Genomic DNA, 23,770 nt, shown 5'->3' with positions numbered 1-23,770 from the left:
GTCAAAAGCATTGTCCTCATCTACACAACTGGTCACCTTTTTGAAAAAAAATGAATCTGTTTTTAAACCTGCCAGACCGCTCAGAACCTCTTCTGTCTATGCTAATTTCTTTGTTTCACAGACCTTCACCCTGATTTCTATACCCATACCCTCCCCCTCGCTTGAAAACACCAACCCAACGTATTCATTTCGAACCCTATCTGCATCCTCTGGCTCAATGGACAAGTTACCACTGTGGTCCTTAATCGGCCCTACTCGTTCCCTCGTTTATTCTTTTACTGTTAATGTATCTGTAATATAACAGGATTTTCCTTTATCTGCTAGCATCCTTTCATATCTCCTTATAGGTTTCCTAATCTTCCTTTCAAGTTCCCTCTTGCATATTCTATGCTTCTCTATTTGAGTCCTCAGTATCTGCCATTAGTCTCCCTTTTTCTCATAATCTAGTTCTGTGTGTGCCATAATATCCAGGGTTCACAGCATTTGAGGTCCCACACCTTCTTTCTTTGGAACATGTTAACCCTGCACACTCCATATTTCCTTCTTGAAATGGTTTCTACCTACTGTAATTGTTTCCTTTGATGTCTCAAACATTGATGAAGTTACCACTTAACCTTCTGAATTTCAGAAAATTCAATCTTAGTTTTAATAATAATTTCGCGTTGTTTCATCCCTTGGAGTCCAGGTATCGCTGGAATAAATCTGTGTCCAAGGCCGATACACCATTCCTGAAGTGTTATGATACTCCAACACAATGCACTGGTCTGCCACCTTGTATGCTAGCCCTCAAGATTTCAAGTCTAGCAATCCTTTGGCCTTTCTGCACTTGATCATGACATTCTAATAATGTATACACTAGAATTCCAATTAACTTAGGACTCTCCACTGTCTCTAGCTTTTCATCATTTTGAGAATTTTTTTTTCTTTTATTGGATGATGTTACATTTGACAATACCATGACCATATGTTGCATTCATTTAGTTGGTCAATATTTTGTGCTTGTATGTACACTGTGTATAATGTTGCCTGTCTTTGTGCTATTAGCAAACTTGGCTATGTGGCTTTCTGTTCCATCATCTAAGTCATTATGAAATGCAGTGAAGAATTGAGGCCCCAAGCGGGATTGCCAGGCTAACCATGCTACCCTCTCTTGTGTGCTCTTTTATTCTGTAGCGTGGGTATGGAGAGGTCAGCTATTTTCAACCTTCCCTTTTACCGAGTTGATCTGATATCTGAAGTGATGCTCTTGTTATTGCAGCTACCTAGTGTCTAGCATCTTCTCAAATTTGTATCATTTTGATCATCTCCCTCAAGTGAGGGGTGGCAATGAGCAGTGATCACCTTGATGCACTGAGTCACTGCCTATTTTGAGGCCCTGCTCTCAGCAGTGTCCTGATTTTCTAAGATACCCATGGCTGATAGTTTAGTGATGCTTCATCTTGCCTGAACACACAAGGTCATTGAGACTTTTCTGACAATGGATTGGAGTTCTACCAACAAGACTATGGTTGCTGATCTCTCTGATGACTTCTGGCTATGCTGCCTCTGTTTACCAGGCTGACATTCTGCTGCCATTGTTAGGGAACAAATTGTGGTGCCAAGCTCACAGTTTCTGTACCATAACCTCCAGGGAGATGTGGACACTGCTTTGCCACAGCTGTGTCCCTTGTACTGAGCCCTTACTGCTGCTTCTTTCTGTCTGTGTTACTCTGAAAATTTACAAGTGCCCTTTAGATGGGTTTTATCATTTCCAGCCCCCACTTCCTACTCTCACCCACCACCTGTAATCAATCAGATATTAGAAGGTGCCCCTCTAAATTGGTTGTCTCCTGGAAAGTACTGACAACCAATGTGCTCCTGCCTCCCATAGGGGTCAGTACCTGGACAGGTTCCCGATTTTGGGTATCAGAGATTGGGAAAATCCAGTCCATCATAAGTCTGATTATTTTTGACCTCACTAGCTCACTGTTTATTCAGCAAATTTATACATTCTCAATTAATTACAGGCAAACATTACCCTACAACTTCTCCTATCTGACACCATGCAGGACTATCCTCTTTGATCCACAGTATTAGTCAACCATTTTTACATTTATTAGTATGTCCATTTATGTTTTACAGGCTATAGTAATTGCTGATGTGATTCAAGTTTCAGTTGCATATACATGATGAGTATTTCCCCGAGATCACCAATTGCTTTGGACAGAGTGGTCTGTTCAAACATGCAGTTTAAAAGATAAAAAGATGTGTATAGGTAGTTCTGCTATAAAGCATGTTTCCTTGATGTGAATTGGCTATATTTCGTTAACATGAATTAGCAGTAATGCGATTGATGAATAGCAGATGCTGTTTGTATAACGAAAACTTTCTGCTGTATAGGTTTAGCGATTTCTCTATAATGTGATTTTTCTTATGGCGATTTTCTATAACGCAAGGTCAAACAAGAATGAGACAGTTCTCACAAAAAGTGACAAACTGTATATACTGCCTTTCATAATCACTGGCTGTCACAAATCATTTTACAGTCAGAGAGTGCTTTTGAAGCATAGTCATTGTTGTGCTGTTGCTAATAAGCACACAGCAAGCTCCTACAATGTGATCATAGCCAGATAGTATTTATTTGCTTTCACAATGTTGATTTGAGGGATAAAAATTGTGCAGAACGCCTGAGTGTAACTCTCTTGCACCCCTTTGGAATAGTGCTGGGGATCCCATGTGCTCACCTTAGAGGGCAGTTCCGGCCTTTGTTTCATGTCTTGTCCAAAAGGGAATATCTCCAGCAATGTAGTCCTCCCTCGCTACTGTACAGAAATGTTAGCCTCAATTGCTGAGAACTCGGATCTCTGGGACTTCAACCTAGAACCTTGTGACTCAAAGGTAAAGGTGTTACCAATTGAGCCATAGCTGAAATTTGCATTTTAGAACCGGTCAACTTATTGTATTAATCAATAATAGTGTGCAATCCGTTCAGCAGCATTTAGTAAATTAAGCAATTTCTGACTTTTACTCTACTCACTTCCTTTTCATTAACTTTCAAACTTATTTATATGACCTTTTCACTTGAGCCCCTCTACATTTCCTTTGTTTACAGCCCTTGTGGCCACCTTTTTATCCTTTCATCTAGGACCAGAGTGTTGTAGCCGATCTCAATAGTACTATTCTCTCCTGTCCCAATAACAGTACCAGTGTTACATGAAATGCTTCTTCCCCTCTTCCCCCAGCCTAATCTGTTTAATTCTATGCCAATTTGCGCATCTCACTGATAATAATCTGGAGATGATAGAAAGATTTGAGATGGGGACAAAGAAATCCACTGTAGGTGCAATCTTCTGGAGGGTCTTTCAGTCCAGACACACCTGCTTTATCATATCTTAGTTTAGACTATTTGTAGTAATTATGTTTTCTTTGTGATTTGTAAATTTTGATTTTTTTTTCCCCCTACTGCACACTAACTTGCACAAAGCGCTTTAACACACTTTAAGTTTATGTAAGTCGCAACAAATTTTGGAGGTTAAAAAATAGCCCCACCTACATTCCTACTCTCTCTAAATTTCCAACTTTTGCACTTTATGTAAGACCACTCTGTGTCAACCAATATTTATTTTCGTAAATCTTTTGAGTCACACCTAAATCACAACTATGCACTTGATTTTCTTTTCATGGTAATTTCCTTACTTTCAAGCAATCATTTACTGCTAATTGACAGTTAACTACCATTGGCAAGCATTGCAAAATGATACTATACTTTAAGGAGCATGACAATATTTCAAACAATTTACTTTTGTATCTAACTAGGAAATGGGTCCCAGAAATGTACAAATGTGATTTTTCTGAGAGGAGATGTTATTGCCTTGTCTAATTTTCTTTCCGACACACAGTACCCTTTTAGTACAAACAAACAAGCTACCAAATATTTCTAACTTTCTGACCCGGTGTGATATTGTAATTAACTGTGTCTTTGCATACACAATATGTTGTTGGCAAACAATTATTATGCAACTTAATTTTAAACTGTACAGTGGAATAAATTTGGTGTGGCTTCATCTGTATAGCAGAACTACACAATCTAGGAGGGTCCAAGATCATTTGTCTATCACTGCTGATTTGGCTGATCTTGGCTAGGGTGGGTTCCTACCCACTGGTCCTTGCTGGAATTGTGTATGGAGCTTGGATGAGGGCTGAATTGGCTTTGCTTTGACACCACTGTGGTTAATAGCCTGCAGACAGGTACTGCCTCAAGTTATGCAGTAAACTGAATTATTGTAACAGTCAATTGATGGTGAATCAATCAAGAAGTTAGTGGAGTTAAAACCTTCCAGAAAGGTGATAAGGGGAGAAAAGTGGCATAAATAGTGTGAGGAAAATGTCTTTGAATAAATGTAAGATTTATTGATTTTTGAATTATTATTTATAATCTTAAATATATTCTATATTCATTTCACTAGTCTGACTGATTCTAGGTTTAGATTATTAAAAATGACAATTATGATTAAATTGACTTTGCTGGTGAACTGTGGTGAAACGTTTAATTCTTTTTGAAGTCTGGATTTACATTCCTTAAAAATAAACTACCATTTTGAAGTTTTTAAAATTGCTACTTATTATAATTCAATGTATGTTAAAGCACAATAAGTCTAATTCGTATTTCTGTTACAGAATACTCTGGGCATGCCCATATTCTATTGGCTGCAATGGAAAAAGTAAGTAATAACAAATTTATATCCAATTTTGACTCTGTCAAACTAAACTTATTGCAATGCTAAAAATTGAATCTAATGGATGAAAAACTAATTATATTTTTAGGATGGATTGGAGTGTTATTTATTTTGAGAAATTACACCTGAAAACATGTTAATACCCTGAAGCATTGCCTGTAAACAGTATTTTTCTACCCTTATTACGGTACCTTTCATATCTTTCACTGTTTAATCTCAGAGATTACTATGTCCAAAACAAGCTTCGCATTTGTAACATTGCTATATTGTAGACTAAAATAGTCAAATGATTCTGCATTCTGTAAAAAAAAAGTTGAATTTATTTGTTGATAATGATTACCAATTGTTTTGATTTATATAACTGCGCTGCAGCAACTCATTTTATCCCAGTATCAGCCTAAATGGTGAAATTAAGTATGACAATATATTTTTCCATGACAATATTGTAATCATAACTGAATTTGATTAAATGTAATAATCACTTACTTATTTTTAGCAGCAGAATACATTTAGTTCATGTAATGTCAAATGACTGGCTAGGAGTTTCAACACTCTAAGAAAGAATATTGACAAAGCAGCACTGAATGGAAGTTGTTCTAAAGGTAGAATATCAGTAGCCTATGGAAATCAATGAAAGAAACAGAGTCTTGAATGGTAAATTAGTGAAAAAGATACTGTGCTACAATATTTTTGAACAAATCACAATTGGAACTTTACGACAAAGCAGTGACTAATATATGTATATAAGGTAAACCAGTAACACAGTAGGTTATTCTGGGTCCTTTTATGATGCGTATTAAATCGCAACATTCTGTTTATATGGCTGTGACTTATTGTATTACAACCTCATTTGGAAGTTTTGGACAAAGGCCTGCAGTATTCTGTTTCAGGTAATAAAACTTTCAACAATTTCTATAGAATTTGGTACGCAAAATCTTTGACAGGCTTACATCCATAGTAATTGTTTCCAGGGTGTGAAGAAATGTGACAAATTTTTTGAAAAAACTATTTTCATTTCTGGGCTGATATGTGGTGCTTGGTTGAGCAATTTGCAAATAAAGGTTTCTGTAATGTTGAACGTGTAATGATTGTGGACATGCTCTTTGTTAAAGTAATGGACCTTATTAAAATTTAATTGTGCACTCTGGTATACTTATTAGAAAAATAAAGTGGACAGTGATAACTTTAATGCTATGAACAAGTCTGACCTTGTACTGTATGTCGTGCTAGCTGTCTACATACCCAGCAAAATTATTTATAAGAAATAATATTAAATACTGAATCTCAAGAGTGCTCGGACATTATTCATTCACCTACAACTGTCCTCCATAAATGTTTTCATATGCAGTACCTATGTGGGTTTTACCACCGGATTCAAATTCAAAATGTTGCCCATTATCTGTGAAATTAATGGAGGACCACTTTGCCACAATGTTTCACATATTCAGCATATTTATCCTGCACCTGATTCCACTCCTATTCAATCCAAAGGTCTGTTCATTGAGAGTTTAAAAACGCAAGCTATTTAGTTTGAGTTGTAAAGCAGCAAAAGTTCTCCTCAAATCACGGGAATGCCTCTCTTTGGATGATAGAGGATTTGCTTTAATTGCTACCTTATCTCAAAACGCAACACTAGACAGGCAGCTGATTTCAGCAGAATTAGTGCAGAAAATATTTCAGCTCAGCGATATTTTCCTAAAAATGTAAATTTTTCTGAAGTTCCTTTTTAGAATGGTGCTATTACACAGAAATGTTTCAATTCTGACAGTATATTTGAAGTTGAACACTTTGAAGGAAAAATAATATCTGTCACCTCAAGTGAGGACTTAAATCTTGTCATTTTGCTCTTTTTTTATTACTTACGTTAAAATTACATTGATTTGTAAGAGTTAAATTACGGACTATCGAATAATTTTCTTCATGTACTGTTGATACTATTTTTTATTTGAGCCCCATATTTGAATCCAATTGGGCCTTGATTTTAATTCATATTGTATGGAGATTTAATAACCATTCATGACAGCAGTAGCAGAAAAGAGTTTTATGTTTCCGTTTTGTAAACTCTCCTGAGAAAATGAAATTATGACTTGTGAGAATTTTCTTGCACAAAACAATTGTGCTCTGGCTTTGGGTCATGCCGGTAACTCAGTGAGTTCATTTCATGTTCCAAGCTTCCCTTAGGATTGATTTACAGCATGCTTGAAGGCCCACTATAGTTGACCAAGATTAAAACATTTTTTGGGGAAAAACTAAATTTAGATTGTCGCACCAACTTTAGATGAGAATGTTTTTCAGTTTTAAAATGGGGTTTCCAAAGAGGCCGATCAATTTCTGAAGAAGATGGCAGCATCTCGTAATGCAATTAATATACAGACAATTTCATTGTTTGCATTGACTGTCAGCACTATCACAGAAAATATAGACCAGGCTTTTCTCTAGTACTGACTCCCTTTGTCCCTCTAAACACAGTAATAAAGTAAATAATTAAGTTTATAGTAACTACAGTGTTAGGAAGTTTGGTTACGTAAGATAGCATTTTGTTTCATTTTGTGGTTCAGTAGTTTACATTGTGAAGTAGTTCAGAATATTTCAAAATTCTGTACACTTTTAAATCCGCATACATAGCAGTTTGAATAATGAATTACAGCTTCTCTCCATGCTAGCTGTGTTTATTGTGAATCATAAAGTTGGAAGTTCAAGCCTGACTGCAGAACTTTAGATGCCTGTGCAAGGCGGCAGTATTGATTGTGTGTTTATTTGCAAAACAAGTCCACTGGAGTAGATATCTGATTGGTCTTTGTGGCAGACAAGACAACTCCCTCCTTTCACCATATAGTTTAAATGTATTGTGTAATTTAATCTTGTCAGTGTTGCAGGGAAGCTCCAAAACACTAAGTAACAATACTGCTTTCAGACAGCATATAGGCGTCACTCCCAAGTCAGGAGCACTCAGTGCTTAGTATCAAATCCTGAGTGCACGCTGTACTCTCATCAGTGATCTCAGGGAACACACAATGATGAAGCTACTGATATTAGTGATTGCATAATGTTCATGCTGCTAAATTCAGACAGTAAGGACTGCAGAACAGAAAGATTTCAGTGCAATTTTGACTTCAGAATTGAGATGTTGCTGGACTGGGAACCAGTGAAGACCAACAAGCATGGGGGTGATGAATGGATAGATGTGACTTGCTGAGAGTTGGGATGCATTGAGCAGTGTTTTTGATGAGGCCAAATTCATTGAGGGTGAAAGTCTCAGGGAGGAAGACTGATCAAGAGAACGTTGGAATAGTGAAACCTAATAAATATGCATAATTAATTATAGGTAATGTAATGCATATGGATTGAAACACAGCATATGGTCTCCCTTCTTTTTAAGTGCGACCATAGTTTTATTAATTTCAGCACATAGGGGAAGTCTTTATCCTTGGTATTATTCTGGAAAATTCCTCTGTGTCCCAATGCCTTGATGTCCTCCATCTCTAAGTGTGACACCAAGAAGCAATCGCAATACCCTAGCTGAGACTTAACCAGTAGTAATAAAGGTTTAGAACATCTTCCTTGTTTTTGCATGCTGTGCTTCTATGAATAAAGCCAATGATCCTATAAGAATTTTAACGTCCTTCCCTCTACTTGAAACTTTTCACAGCTCCATCTCACTCTTTCCACTTTTTAAGATGCTCCTTAAAAACTACCTTTTTGAGTGAACATTTGTCCACTTTTCCAAAAAGCTTCTATTTGAATCAATGTCTGATTGTGTTTGATAACAGCAAATGTAAAATGTTACTCTCCAATTCACACCCAGTGCACCAACTTCTGCTTGCTGTTATTGCTACGATGGAGACATTGGGTATAGATTCTAATTATTAGTCTTTAGTGGCATCACTTTCCTCCCCCCGCCATCTCCAGATGCCAAACCATGTGCATGTAATTTGGCTGTTTATAAAAAGAAAGCTAAGCGTAGTTTATAGCAATGCTGAACAGGACGTCATTGTAAAATAAAAATGCTTTTACTTCAAAGGTTCATGCAACATTTAGTCAGCAAGGTATTACACTTGGATCTTTATCCTTGATCTTAACCCTGTCAGGTCTTGTGTGTATACCAGCCAACCTAAGGGTATGAATTGTTCTTTGTTGCTGGATAGTGACTGCTTTGTGTGCAGCTTTGCATGTTTTACTTTGCCACCATCCCAAAAATATGACAAAGTAACCATCTCCGGCAGTTTCTTTAAATAGATTTATTCTGGAACAAAAGTTTAGGGGTGGAGCAATCTGTTGACTGTAATAAACTTTACTATGCCCAGTGATTAGTCAGAGTCAGGAAGCATGTCAACAGTTAAAAAGGAAAGGGTTCACGAACACATGATGGAACTCAATCCAGCACACAATAATAGCAGAAAACCGAATCGGAAACTTCATCAGAGATAGTAGGAACTGCAGATGCTGGAGAATCTGAGATAACAAGGTGCAGAGCTAGATGAACACAGCAGGCCAAGCAGCATCAGAGGAGCAGGAAGGCTGACGTTTCGGGCCTAGACCCTTCTTCAGAAATGTAGCAGCTGATGGCTAATCCAAATTTCCTAGCTATGGAAAACAGCCTCTCTTTCTGCATCCTGTGGATCCTGTTCAGAATCTTGTATGTTTCAACAAAATCTGCTCTCGTTCTTTTACACTTCAAAGCATGTAGGCCTCATTGACTTGGACTGTCATTAAAGGACCATCCTGTCATCCTGGGAACTGATTCACTGAACTTTTGTTGCAATGCCTTCATTACAGGTATTTCCTTTTTATAATGAAGTTCAAACCCTGCACAGTATTCTAGTATGTTCGCACAAAAGCCCTATACAATTTGTAGTGAGGCTTCCTTGTTCTTATAGCCTAATTCCCTTGTAATAAAGGCCAACTTGCTATTATATTTCCTTTACTGCTTTTTGTATATATGTGCGAACTTTGTATTCCTTGCAAGGGTACACCCAATTCCTCAGATCATTAATAATTACAAATTTGAAGCCATTTCAAAATAGTCTGTTGAGGTGGTATGTATCTTGAGGTGTAATTTGTTTGGAGGAGTACCCCCCCAAGGCCCCATCTGTATAGATGCACGAGATCCCTTGCCTTATTTTAAGAACAGATGACTTCTCCTTGTATCCTGATCACTGTTTATCTCTTGGCCAATATCAGCACAGTAAACTAACTGACCACTGATCCGATGTGCTGTTTGTGAGACCCTGGAATTGCCTACCTGATGCTCCAAAATATATCATAACTTCTCATGGAATCATAAAATACATTGCAGGAAGAGATCATTCAGCCCATTGAGTATGCACTGATCATCCAAAGACCCAGCCACCCCACGCTATCCCCGTGACCCTGCATTTACCATGGCTAATCTGCCTAACCTGCACACTATGGGGCAATTTAGCATGGTCAATCCACCTAACTGCTCATCTTGGGATGATGGGAGGAAACTGGAGCACCCAGCAGAAATCCATGCAGACACTGGGAGAATGTGCAAATTCCACACAGGCAGTCACCCGAGGCTGTAATTGAACCCCAGTCCCTGGTGCTGTGAGGCAGCAGTACTGACCACTGAGCCACCGTGCGATCCTCTTCTCACCAGATTCTGGAGCTATTTTCCATTTTCTTCCTTTGGTTGATGATTGAGTCAGTCTTGTTCATTTAAGATGCTGCATTTTTAAAGATTCTTAAGTGGACTCTGCTGGCAAAATGATTAATAACCTTGATCTGAGATGCATCCATTTTGAATCTCTGCTGCTGAATTTTCTTATTCCTCTTTCTCATCTCCTAGCAAGCAGCAATAGAACCTTTCATTTTCAGCAAATAGGAACAGGAAAAGGCCATTCATCCCCTCAAGCCCATTCTGCCATTGTGAGATCATGGCTGATCTGTGGCTTAACTCTATCTACCTATCTTTGGCCCATTTCCCTTAATACCTTTGCCTAACAAAACAAAATCTACTTAAGATTTAAAATTAACAACTGATCCACCATCAGCTACTGTTTGTGGAATAGAGTTCCAATCATCTGTCACCCTTTATATGTAGAAGTGCTTTCTCCTGGACAGTCAGGCCCTAATTTTTAGACTATGCTCCTGTAGTTCTAGAATCTGCGACTGGTGAAAATAGTTGATCTTTATCTAACCCGCCTTTTCCTATTCTCATTTTGAAGACTTTGATCTGCTCACCCCTTAACCTTATAAATCCTGGAGAAAACAGGCCTGATTTGTATAATCTGTCTCCATAAATTCTCGCCAAAATTATGTGCAGATCCTCCCAGACTTCAAATCTATTTTTAAGACAATTTTTTATTCTCAGCCACCTATTGATTTATTTGGGTAGATTTTTATTTATAAGATTTGCACACTTAGAAATACGGAACTAATTTTGGAACATTTGTCTGACTTTTACAAATGGAGAAATCAGCTTTCTGATTTAATGAAGTTCTACTAATTGTACGGCTATTACTTTGCAAAGCAATACTGAAATAGAATCATAGATCATAGAATCCCTACAGTGTGGAAACAGCCCTTTGGCCCAACAAGACCACACCAAGCCTCAGGTCATCCCACCCAGACACCACCTCCGATAGTCCACCCAATCTACACATCCCTGAACACTACAGGCAATTTAGCATGGCCAATCCTCCTAGCCTGCACATCTTTGGACTGTGGGAGGAAACCAGAGCACCCGGAGGAAACCCACGCAGACATAGGGAGAAAGTACAAACTCCACACAGACCGTGGCCCGAGGGTGGAATTGAACCCGGGTCCCTGGTGCTGTGAGGCAGCAGTGCTAACCACTGTGCTACTGTGCAGTCAGTCAGTCAGTCCGTCCGTTGGTCGGTCGGTCGGTCGGGTGTGCGGGAGAGTGAGACATACGTATACATGTATGTGTGTGTACATATACCTTACTATCACTAAGCATTTCAAGACAGTTACAGTTAAGCCCAGTCATTCCCTCCTAACCCATCTGTAATGTAACTATAGTGTATGAATAAAGTGCGTTTTGTTTCAAGACCGGTAGTTTGACCAATAGAAGTGCATCTGGAACACAATACCTGGCATTTGCCTGTTAAAAAATATTAAAATGGTAGGGCCTAGGCTATCATATATTTTGAGGGGGTTGGCCTGGTCCACACCACATGCAAATATTGGAAATGTAGGAAGTAAAGTTGCATTGAAGTTCATGCAGTAAAGCAGTTTTCCTGCTCATTAAGTTTGAGGACGTTTTCCACTCTTTCAGCAGCAGTCCACCATGAAACTTTATTAACCTGCTCCAACATCATCATAACTTTCCTTGAACTTTAGGTTAATGAGAGAAAAACAGTGTACCTACATCAGGAACCTTATGTGCCCCGTCTGCTGTTGCAATGGATAGTTCCTCCTGAGTTGGTAATAGCCAGCTGTCTATGGACTTAGATCTTTGCTAAGTCTGTATTTACATGTCGACTCGACTGTGGGAAGGCATAGTTTGCATTTTTGACACAGTGAGTAGTTTTACATGAATAATCATACGTACTAAAATGGTTGAAAAAGATCTTCCACATTGCTATTTATACACCATCTAGAATTCTCTTAATTGGCATTAGTAGGTTTATTTTAAACCTAGCTTGCTGATGACTTCATTCGTTTATTTTGCAGCACGTTGATGGAAGTTTTTCTGTGAAGCCATTAAAGCAAAAGCAGATTGTAAGTAACCTGTAAACTTCATGCTGTCGCAATAGTGATGAACAAGTTCGTTGAACCAGAACTGAATTATTTATGTGCAGGAGCCAGAGTTCTCCACAGCCCTTCAGAAAGCTGATGCTTGATTGCTTTTCCCTCCCGTTCAACTTCATTCTTGCAGGACTCATTTGAGGGTCATTGTCAAGGATGCAACCAGGGAACAGGTTGTTGACTCTGGATGCACAGTTCTCTGGCAGTATGGTGATGAGGCCCAGTAACTAATTTTAATTGTAGTTTCACCTTCTGGTATGTGTTTATTCCCACACAGGCCTGTAGACCAGTCATATCAACTTTCTGTGGAATCGCAATGCAATGTTTGATCCAGTGATCTTTCATAGCATGGTTAGGGCAGCATAGGAGACCATTTGGCCTCTAGTGTCCATGGCAGCTCTCTGCAAAAACAATTTAGTTACTTAGGCTCTTCCATCCTTTCCCCAGAATCCTGTAAATTCCTCCTCTTGAAATATTTATCCAGTTCTCTTTGGAAATCACAGTTGCACACTTTCAGGCCATGCATTTCAGATCCTGACCGCCTACTTAATTTTAAAGAGTTTTTCTCCCTGTTGCTCCTTTTGACAATCACCTTAAATCACCTATCTGTCATTCTTAATGCTTCTGCTAATAGTAAGAGTTTATCTTTATCCACACTATCTAGACCCCTCGTGATTGTGAACACTTCTACCAAATCCCCCCTCCACCTTTTATCTGAGGATGATAACCACTGCTATTCCAATGTAGCCACAAAACCAAAGTCCCTCATTCCCAGAAACATTGTCATTTTCTTTTTCTTTTTCCTCCTTTGCGCCCTTTTTAAAATCTTTACACCCTTCCTAAAATGCAGCATTCAGAATTGGATATATTACTTCAATTGAGTGAGTGCTTTATGAAGAGTCAACGTAGCTTCCTTGCTTTTGTATTCCATGTCTTTATTCATAAAACCTGGGATCCCCTGAGCCTTTTTATCTACTTTCTCGACCTTTCTTGTCAAGTTCAATGACTTGGACGCATACTTCCTTTGACCCAGGTGTTGGGAAAAGTCTTTATTTCGTGCAATGTACCTTTAAGGCCACAGTGGACCAAGGACTATTCTGAAAGAGGGTTCAGTGATTTCTGATTATAATATCATTTAAGTTCCAAGAAATACTCATATGACCTAAGGTTGGCGTAGAGATGAACAGCTAAAATGCAAAAGGTAAATTCAAAAACGGAGTTTAGTTGTGCTACAACACCAGGAATACTTCCTGCAACTTCATAGACACAGTATCAAGCTGCAGTGAATCAGTTTGTGACTTTAATATTTTTCAACTGGAAAAGCATTCTAAATTAAGTTTTGAGAAGAAAAGTGGAACCTGGCATTTCAGAATAAATTAAAACCGAATTGTGTTAAATTTAAACTGTTCCTGAGAATGTTCTGTTCACTTGTCAGTCAGTATTGTTAAAGTTCTCAGTGCACAATGGTAAGTTTAAAAAAAAATCATTGCCTAATATGGGGTTTGAGACCATGACTTTAAACTGGACAGTCTCATTAAATACAACTGAGCTAGCTGGGACCTGTCTCCACAAAGCCTTTCTAACTTGTTTCAGAAGATTGCAGCTTAAAGCTGTAATTACTGTTTCCATTTTGTATAACAGTGATGTCTTACAAATGCAATTTTATGCCCAAAGATACAGTTGAAATCTGATGTGAGATTTGATGCTGTGCAACCAGCCCATGCCATTGATGCTGCTGCTGCAGCATGAAAAGATCTCGGGATCAGTTGATGACAGACAGTTCAGAATGGGAATTAGAGAAAACAAACAAGGTTCTCACCAAACTGTTTAATTTTTGCCAGACCCTGGTTTTGAAGCAGGAATTTTATGGAGGCAGAAAGTCTGAGTCACCAGCTGCAGAGCCGGTATGAGTCTTGCATTGTCTATTTTCTGGAAGGTTGCCACATTTTGCTCCGTAAATTAACTTGTAAGGCCTGTCGCTGGCCTATCCCAAGATCAAGGATAAGGCCTTTGACCACTAGTTGCCCACTTAAAGGCTTCAGTTGGCAGTAGGCGGAAAGGCTGCCCACATGAAAGCAAAGTTAAGGTTGTAATGTGCTTTCTCATCCTTAAAACTAAGAATATTGCGATTCTTGGATTTATGAAGGTTCTGTTGGTGGTTTGGCCCCGATTTCAGTGCATTGGTCTCTCCTTTAATAAACTTATTGAAGAGGAATTCCGATTTACCTGGTCTGAGTCCTTTCAGATGGCCTTTAAGACATTAAAGTCTGTTTATTGCACTAAAAGATATAATGTGTTATCTCGTCCATCGGCTTTCTTTCTGTTGGTTTTGTTGGAGTTATCTGTTCCTGTTGCTTTAGTATTCTGTCTTTTCTATCACCTCTTTTCTTTCTTCCCACCAACTTATATGATTTCACACTTCTCTGCATTAAATTTCATCTACCATGAGCCTGCTGAAATTAGTTTTTATCTACTCAGTTCTCCTATGTGGAAATCTAGATAATATGAAAATAAAATGCAATTTTGGTTTAAAGTTACTTTTTGTTTTGGGTCAAAAAGTAGAAATAAAAATAGTAGCTTGGAGAGAAATTTGGACCTCGTGGTGTTCCCACGCATCTGCTGCTGCCTTGTTTGTCCAGGTGGTGGAGGTTATGGCTTTGGAAGACACTGTCAAAGGAACCACAGTGAGTTGCTGTCGTGCACCTTGTAGGTGGCATACATTGCTGACTCTGCATTGGTAATAGAGTGAATATTTAAAATGGTGGAATGGGTGTCAATGACTTAATTGTGAATTAAATTAATCTGTTACAAGAAAATGTTGATTTAATAGCACATTTAAAATATTTCCTATTCCTAGCTTGTTTTAAAAAGGATTGTCCTGTGCTTCTGGCATAATAAAGTAAAAAATGCAGTATAAAATGTTACAAGGATATTCTAATTAAAGGAAAACAATGGTGAATTCAATCAGTAAATTTTCTTTTGAGCAGTACCAAAAAAGGACACAGTGTCAAAGCTTTCTATCTTGCACTCATCAGGACAATTTGCAAGAGTACCTTTTCTAGGGAAACACCAACATTCATTCTGCTGGAAAAGAGAGTGCTGGTTTGTTGGCAGTTGAACTCTGGTAAAGGCATTGTAATGAACAATGCATCCACTAATGCTGATTGAAGAAACTGCAAGGGTTTTGTTTAAATTTTTAAACCAGGTTTAACTTTGGTTAGGGTATTGCCTGAAAAGATGAACTAGGAAGCGGTAGACGCCTGCTTTGTTGAGTGAAACAGGTGCAATGCATGTACATGTTCCTTCTTTCTTCAAATACCAATTATTAATATGTTTATTGATACATGTAACTTCCTGTACATACAAGTATGCCCCACTGTGCGCTCAACTCTCAGTCCTAAATTTGTAGCAGTGTACAATCTCGCACGTTGAAGGGCATCCAAGAAGCATTGTCCAGTTGCAGAATTGCATCTAATGTTCAACACACTTGTGAATTTTGCAAACATGGGATGATTAAGTACAGTCAGTATTTTGTTGCAAATAATCAAAGGGGTATATTGCTTGATTCATTTGGAATGTACAGCTTACATGCCTGTCATCACACCAGCACTAGAAATTCACATACCATTTGTGTGAAGGACCAAATATCTCTTTGGCTTGATGGCAGCCTTGTTACCAATGAACACCAACATTTCCCCTTGAATCGGTTTTCTTGTGAGTTGACCTGATGATTGCAAAGCAGAAAGCTTTGACAAAATGTGACGACTTTCAGCAATACTCAAAGGTTTTGTTATTCAGTTTAATTTTTTACTTGAATATGTGATTTGGGCAGTGGTCCTAAACACACAGTTCATTTTAGCAGAGACAACAAGGTGTAGAGCTGGATGAACACAGCAGGCCAAGCAGCATCATAGGAGCAGGAAAGCTGACGTTTCGGGCCTAGACCCTTCATCATTTTAGCAGTTGGGAGCACTATTTCTTGCAGTTATTATTAGTCTTTGCCAGCAGTGAGAGGCATGTCGTGAGGGAGAATATAGACTGAGACTTAAATTTCTAAACTTCGGTTGTCTCTTTTTATTGTGTGGGATATCCTTAGTACACACCCCTTTGTTAGGAGAGAATCGTATATTTATAATGGTGTTTGTGTTATAAAACTACCACATCTTAGGTCTCAGATGCTTAATTTTAAAAGCATTTATGGGGCATTCTGTCTATTGGACAATGTTCCCTCTGTTATGCTTCTCAAACACTGGCTTCTGTAATGTTTACTATGTGGTTAGAAATCTCAGTGCTGTACTAAGCACTAATAAAAATGTATAACTACACAGGAAATTTCAAGTTATAGTTTACAATGTTAGCGAGCTAGGCAGTATCAAATGTCACAGTGTTCTTTATGATGTTTTGAGAAATGAGATTGTAAAATTGTTTAAATTCTAAAAACGTTAGATGCTTAAGTAGACTTGGAGGTTTGCTTTTAACTGGCAGAATGTGCTAAACTGCACATTTAATTACATTTGGTACTTACAAATTTTAAGTAGGATGATATGTTTTGAATGTTAGTTTGTCCACATTAAATAAGGAAGAAAGAAAACACAGGATTTATTCACAGGACCTAGGCATTGCTGGCCACAAGTGTTTTTGTCCATCCCTAATTGTCGTTAAAATGATGGAGCTGCCTTACCTGCCTGAACTGATGCAATTCCTTTTGTGTAGGTAGACCCAACAGTACCGTTAGCGAGGGGTTTCTTGAATGTTGCCCTAGCGACGGTGACGGAATAGTAATATAGTTCCAAGTCAGGATAGCATGTAGCTTGGAGAGAAATATGGGCCTAGTGGTGGTCCAATCTACTGCTGCCTTGTTCATCTGGGTGGTGGAGGTTATGGGTTTGGAAGGCACTGTCAAAGGAACCCTAGTGAGTTGTTGCAACGCATCTTGTAGGTGGCATACACTGCTGACTCTGCATCGGTGATGGAGTGAATATTTAAAATGGTGGAATGGGTGCCAATCAAGTGGATTCCTTTAGACTGGACATTGTCAAGCTTTTTGAGTGTTACTGGAGGTGGAATCATCCAGGCAAGTGGGTAACATCCCATCAGACTTCTGACTTGTAGTTGGTGGATGAGTTTTAGAGAGTCTGGATGTGTTACTTAGTAAACTTTTCAGTGTCAGGACCTGCCCTTGTAATCATGGTAACTATGGCTGGTTCATTTAGTTTCTGGTCAATCATAATCCCCAGGAAATTGATGTTGGGGGTTTTGACAGCTGTAATGCTATTGTATGTCAAGGAAAGATGGTTAAATTCTGTTGTTGGAAATTGGAAATGATTACGTTTCCCATCGAACCATATTTTCCGATTATTCGGCCCAATCAAAGACCAAAATTAAGATCCATTATCAAAAAACCTGCCACCAGAGGTTTAAGTCTGATGCCTTTGGCTCAGTAACACTATTTATAACGTCCGCTGATACTTCATTGGAGAGACGAGAAGAGTAATGAAGAAGAATCTGGGACATATAAACAAACATGATGAAAATAAACTCTTTAAATTGTTTTCATCCTCAGACTGCTGGAATGCCCAGCAAAGCAGAAATTCCCTCCCTGTGCTTGGCCAAGTTTTCAACTTTCACATTGGCTTTTTAAATAAGCAAAAGCATATGCACTAATATTACAGCAATAAAGCTACTGAGTGATGAGTAGTTTTATTACAGTCTCATCAGCACAGGCTGCAAAAATAAATATCTAAAATGGAATGTTTTAAAAAGGATGCAATTCATATGGTTCAATTCTGATGTTTATGTCACATATAAAGGCATTTTCAGCAACTAGATGAAAAATGCAAACTATGAATAGGTTTCTGGATAAAACATGATTGGTTACCTCAGAAAGACTTCAGTTCTTTGTACCTTTGATTTGTAGAGCAATGGAAATGGATATGAACATGAGATGGGAGAACACAAGATTTTGCATGGGGTACTGCCCTTTGATTTATCTCCTCCTCTCACACTGCCGCCCCACCCCAGCTCACATGCTGAATCTCTCCTTTGATAAAAGATATGTGGAACATATTGACAGTATCAAACCACTTAGTCCAAGCTTCAGACCATGCATCCTGATCGTAGCTCAGCTGGACCTTCATTTATCCATATTTGCTCCATAACCTTTTGATACCAGTACCCAACAAAAATCTCAGATTTTAAAACTCAATGTGTCCCACTATTTATTGTCTTTGTGGGCATGAGCCCCAGATTTTGATATCCTTCATTCCAAAACATTTTTCCTGATTTCATTCTCTCATGACCTTAAAATTGCAGTGATACAGGGTAAAAGTAGAGAGTGGGAATAACTAGATTGCTGTTCAGAAAGTCTAGTGTGGACCCATTGGACCCAGTGGTCTTCATCTATTCTTCAGTATTCTAAAATTATAAATATACCTCTGTTTTGGTGTCGGCTTTTTAACTGGATCATAAGCATGTTACTTGAAGGCACAATTTTTCAGCATTAGGTAAGGGTAAATATTTTTGCATTGCTAATCCCTAGTTGGTTATTTATTATATTGGACTTTGTCCTTAGAAGAAGGTTGTATGTACCATTGTAACTTTGCACCCAAGTACAATGACATTTTTCTGCCACAATTTTAGGCAGCATGTCATTTGACAGTGAGAGTTTTTCTCTGTAAGAGGCTTCAGAAGCTAACCACAATGATTTGAGGTTTTCTTTCGCAATACACTCCCAATGCTGGTCCTATGACATGGAGCGAGAAAGGAAAACAAAATACATTCTTAATAGTGCTTAGTAATAGTAATGGTGAATGTGGAATTGAGTAAAACTCTCAAAGGGAAAGCTTACTTTGTGCATGTTGAGGTTCTCATAGCATCGTACTGTAAAAGCTGAAGCCTGGTGTGATTCTGCCATCTGCTGCCAAAACATTAAATTGCTGATGGTAATTCCAAAAAAGAACATAGCATTTGTAATGCTCTTTACAGTGATACCTTCTTCAAACTGTGTTAACTTGCTTCAATTGTTGACCATTTATACCGACCACAAAATTGAAGCTTTCATCTCCTGGGGAAAATAAACCGAATCTAGTAGTTGAGGCAAGTTTTGGCTTTTTTTCTATAGAGATTTTGTACAAAAGCAAGAAAATGCAGTTTGCACTCAACAGGATAGGTTAGCGTCATGTCGAGCTATTCATCAGAGCTGGTAATAATTGCTGGTACACAGTATTGACAAAGCAGATTAAATGAAGATTAAAAAAAAATACACTTGTACGTACACACTAAGTTGTTTAAATGCAGAACACAAGATGGCTCGCTAGCTAAGTGACTAACATCAAACAACAGGAAAAAGGCATAATTGTTTTTTTAAGAAACTAAAAGCATTGGTGCAACAAAGAATGATTAGCCAGCTGGTGGATGTGTGAGGCAGTTCTGAAGCTGAAGCAGGAGAAGCTTGCAAAGTTGCTGAAGTTTTTAAGTCTGGTTATCAAAGTCAAAATGAAGGTTAAAAGACTTCAAAGTATTCAGTAGGAATGTGCTATACTTCACCTTGAAATGGTCTTGCGAGGTTGGAGTGAGAATGGAGCAGTGCATTATGTTGGTCAGTATCAATCAGCTTGGGGTACAATTTAGAGACAAAAGTTCATTTTTTGGAAAACTCCTCATCTAATGTTGCATTCTTTGGGTTGACGTGAAATTTTGTTTGATAATCACTCCTACAAAGCACACTGGGACTTTTCTTTCATCAGATGTGGGCATTGCTGCCTGGGCCAGCATTTATTGCCCATTCCTAGTTGAGAAAGTGGTGGTGAACTGCTGCCTTCAACCGCTGCAGTCCATATGCTGTAGGTAGACCCACAATGTTGGGTAGGGCAAGATTGCTAGGATTTTGGAAATATAATTGCTGTCCTTTCAATGTCGCTTGGTCAAAGTCAGGATGGTGAGTGGCTTGGAGGGGAACTTAGTGTTTCTATGAATCTGCTGTCTTTGTCCTTCTAGATGGAAGTGGTCATAGGTTTGGAAGGTGCTGTCTAAGGATCTTTTGTGAATTTCTGCAATGCATCTTGTAGATAGTACACACTGCTGCACCTGAGTGTTGGTGGTGGAGGGAATGGATGTGTTGCCAGTCAAGAAGGCTGTTTTGTCCAAGATGTTTGAGTGTAGATCGAGTTGCACCTCTCTAGGCAAGTGAGGAGTATTCTGTCGTACTCCTGACTTGTGTTTGTTGATGATGGACAGGCTTTGGGGTGTTAGGAGGTGAGATTTGTGGGATTGTGTTTCAATAGCAATTGAGACCGTGGTGTGGTGAAAATAGCCTCTTTATTGAGCATCTGCAATGGCACAGTTCGAGGCAACGATGGACTCCGAAGTACAGTTTTACAGTAGCCTCTTTATACACCTTTCTTACATGCAGTAAAATTTTGGCACTATAGTGTCACATAGTTTTGTCTATTGTACACAAAAGTTTATGTGACATCTGGCCTGGGGAAGCAGGAGATGGTTTAAGCACTTGCTAAATGCTGGTTGTTATTCTTGATGGGATTAGAATGTCTGTCCGATCTGACCTTGCATAATTAAGAGGTGTTAGTCTTTTTGTCTTTAAAATTAGTAATGTTAGTAAAAACACAACCTATATGATCTAAATAAGTGAGAAATTATACATGTACTAAATAAAAGGATATTAAACTGATATCCCGCAGCTGGGTCGTGAGATTTAATTTATTATTGCCAGTTTTGATAGTTCTTACAAATTCGTTCATACAGTTTCACAAAAGCGCTGTTTTGATAGTAAGTTTCTTAAAGAGGGGTAGCAGCCCTATTTAATATGTATCTAAAAAGCACATACTAGTGGAGGAGACTGTTTGATGTTCTGCAACCTATACAGGTCCTGAGAGGTAGTTGCTCTGGGCTAATTAATATTATTATCTTTCCATAGTTTTGAGTGAGTTATGGAGACACAATGTCAGGGATGGCATTGTTTTGAATAGGTTACAGTATTAACACTTATTCAAGGGTAGCCTTTGATACAGGAACAGTCTAAACGCTGCATGCAGCATGGGCTGAAACAGTAATGAGTGAGAAGGGAAGTTTAGTTTATACAATGTATTACAAAACGCAGTTGTATGAATGAATGAATGGACACGCAGTATCATAAACATAGTGTGCTTGTGAGTGAGTTGGTAAAGAGAATCATAATATAGTATCTCTCAGATTCTGCAATTTTGCTAGCCTCTGACCTGCTCTTGTATTTAAATGGCTGTTTTGGTTTCTGGTCAATGCTAACTGCCAGGATGTTGATAGTGGAAGATGAAAAGATGGTAATGCCATTTGAATGTCAAGAGGCAATGGTTTGATTCATTCTTGTTCATGGTAGTTGTAGCTTGGCATATGTGTGGTTACGTTAGTATCTGAGGTGTCATGAATCATGAGTCATGAGGAGTGCTGAACATTGTGCAATCATCAGTGAATATCATCACTACTGACTTTGTGATGGAAGGAAGGTCACTACATTAAAGCTGCTGCGTGAATACACGTTGTGGCTCTGGACGCTCTTGTTTGAAGGCTTTTATGGATGGAGCTGCATCCTCTGTGCCTGCATGTGAAAGTGTTTTGCAGTGAAATAGCAGTCGCTCTTAACAGCCCTGGAGTTACCAGAAACTGAAGTCAACAGCCATTTAAAAACTGTGTCCACAAGAGGCTAATTTGGTAATTTGGGAATGACCCCCAAAACTGTCTTCTGTCAAGGCACAACATGATGGAATGCTTTTCCTTTGCCTGGTTGAATACAGCTCCAACACCATGCAAGCAGCTTGGCACAAACCAGGACAAAGCTGTCTATTTGGTTGCCACCCTATTCAGCCCTTTCAGCATTCACTCCCCCCTCCTACTGGCAGCAATTTGTCCTACTTACTAGATACACTGCAGCAACTCACTAAGGTTCCTTTGGCAGTGTCTTTTCAAACCCATGACCTCTATTGCCTGGAAGGGTAAGGGCAGCAAATGCATGGGAACACCATCACCACCACCTGCAGGCTCCCATCCAAGCTGGGTTGGCTGTTGTTGGATCAAAATCCTGGAACTTTCTCTTAGACCCAGCACCTCAAGGAGAAAAATCACCATCATCTCCTCAAGGTCTTCAAAAGCTTGCTTACCCAACAATCTTTACATTAAGTGAAAGAGGTAACAATAGTGTCAAATGAACAGCCATTTGGAAGTTGGAGAGAGGAAGTGGAATTGTGTCGTAAATGGTATAAGATAATTTCAGAATGCGTAGGTTAGTGGGATTAATGATGAGAACAAGGGTAGTTTTGCCGTGGGCTGCGGTTGTGATGTGAACGATTAAAAGCAGTGGCCCATGAGAAATTTATCCCACGTGGGAAATCCTTCACAAAGGTCAAGTTGGCAAAGCTTTGGTTTTGGAGGTGATATTATAAGATGGTGGAACTAGAAAGGAATTGATTTTCTTGGATAAGTGGGATAGAAAGCAAAGCAGTTAATGTTATCAATGGTCTTGTAATAAATACCATTTGCAGTAGGTTCTGTTTAACATTTCCAATGGTGTGTTGACAGAAGCCAAGTTAAATTAATAGTGGAAGATAGCCAGATGATGCCTTAATTTGTTGGTTTTAGAGAGAGAGAGAGGTTGAAAGCTTTTGGGCAGAGATGCCGGGGAGGGCAGTAAATGTGAGGAACAATTGTTTTGGTAATCTCCTGGAATTTGCTGCCTACAAGGCTAGTGGAAGTGGAGATGATCAATGATTTCAAAAGAAAATTGGATGAGCTCTTGAGGAAAATAAAGATACAGGGCTCTGGAAATAGAAGAGGGGATGGGACTGATTGGTGTATAGTGACCTAGCATGGACCAAAAGGCCACCTCCTGTGTCAGCATTAATCTATGGCTCTACAACATTTTGCATTTTGGTGATCCCATCAGAAATCTATTGACAGGTCACTGGATACTTCACTCCAGCAAATCAGTACATACCTAATACCATCCCATCAGTTGGCTTTCTATTTGTGTCTTCTGTAGGTTGACCGAGTCAGCTATCTGCTACAAGAAATATACGGCATTGAAAATAAGAATAATCAAGAAACAAAGGTACCTACGGTATTTTATAATGTCTTCAATTGGACTTCAAATCCAGTAACTGTTTTGCAAATTTTATTGCAGTTGGTCTCATTTGAGTTAGTTTTTCATTTTAAAATATCACTGAACTAAATTTTAGCTTGTGGCATTTTTTCAGCATTTCAAATTGCAAATTCAATTACTGATAACCTAGACAACAAGGTGCAGGGCTGGATGAACACAGCAGGCCAAGCAGCAT

The 23,770-nt window shown here is 38.7% G+C and overlaps 1 protein-coding gene across 3 annotated transcripts in view; it reads left to right on the top strand.

The window, feature by feature from the left end:
• Positions 1 to 23,770, top strand: part of LOC109913757 (E3 ubiquitin-protein ligase MGRN1-like) — a 389,727-nt gene that overhangs the window by 342,552 nt on the left and 23,405 nt on the right. For all 3 annotated transcript variants that reach the window (XM_048609431.1, XM_048609429.1, XM_048609428.1), the window contains exons 7-9: positions 4,657 to 4,700; positions 12,375 to 12,422; positions 23,476 to 23,544. In XM_048609431.1, coding sequence (XP_048465388.1) covers positions 4,657 to 4,700; positions 12,375 to 12,422; positions 23,476 to 23,544 — 161 coding nt within the window. The remainder of the gene's footprint in view (positions 1 to 4,656; positions 4,701 to 12,374; positions 12,423 to 23,475; positions 23,545 to 23,770) is intronic.

This window comes from Rhincodon typus, chromosome 21 (genome assembly GCF_021869965.1).
Source record: "Rhincodon typus isolate 14 chromosome 21, sRhiTyp1.1, whole genome shotgun sequence".
In the NCBI taxonomy this organism is placed as follows: Eukaryota; Metazoa; Chordata; class Chondrichthyes; order Orectolobiformes; family Rhincodontidae; genus Rhincodon; species Rhincodon typus.
This window is presented reverse-complemented; position numbering and strand designations above follow the sequence as displayed.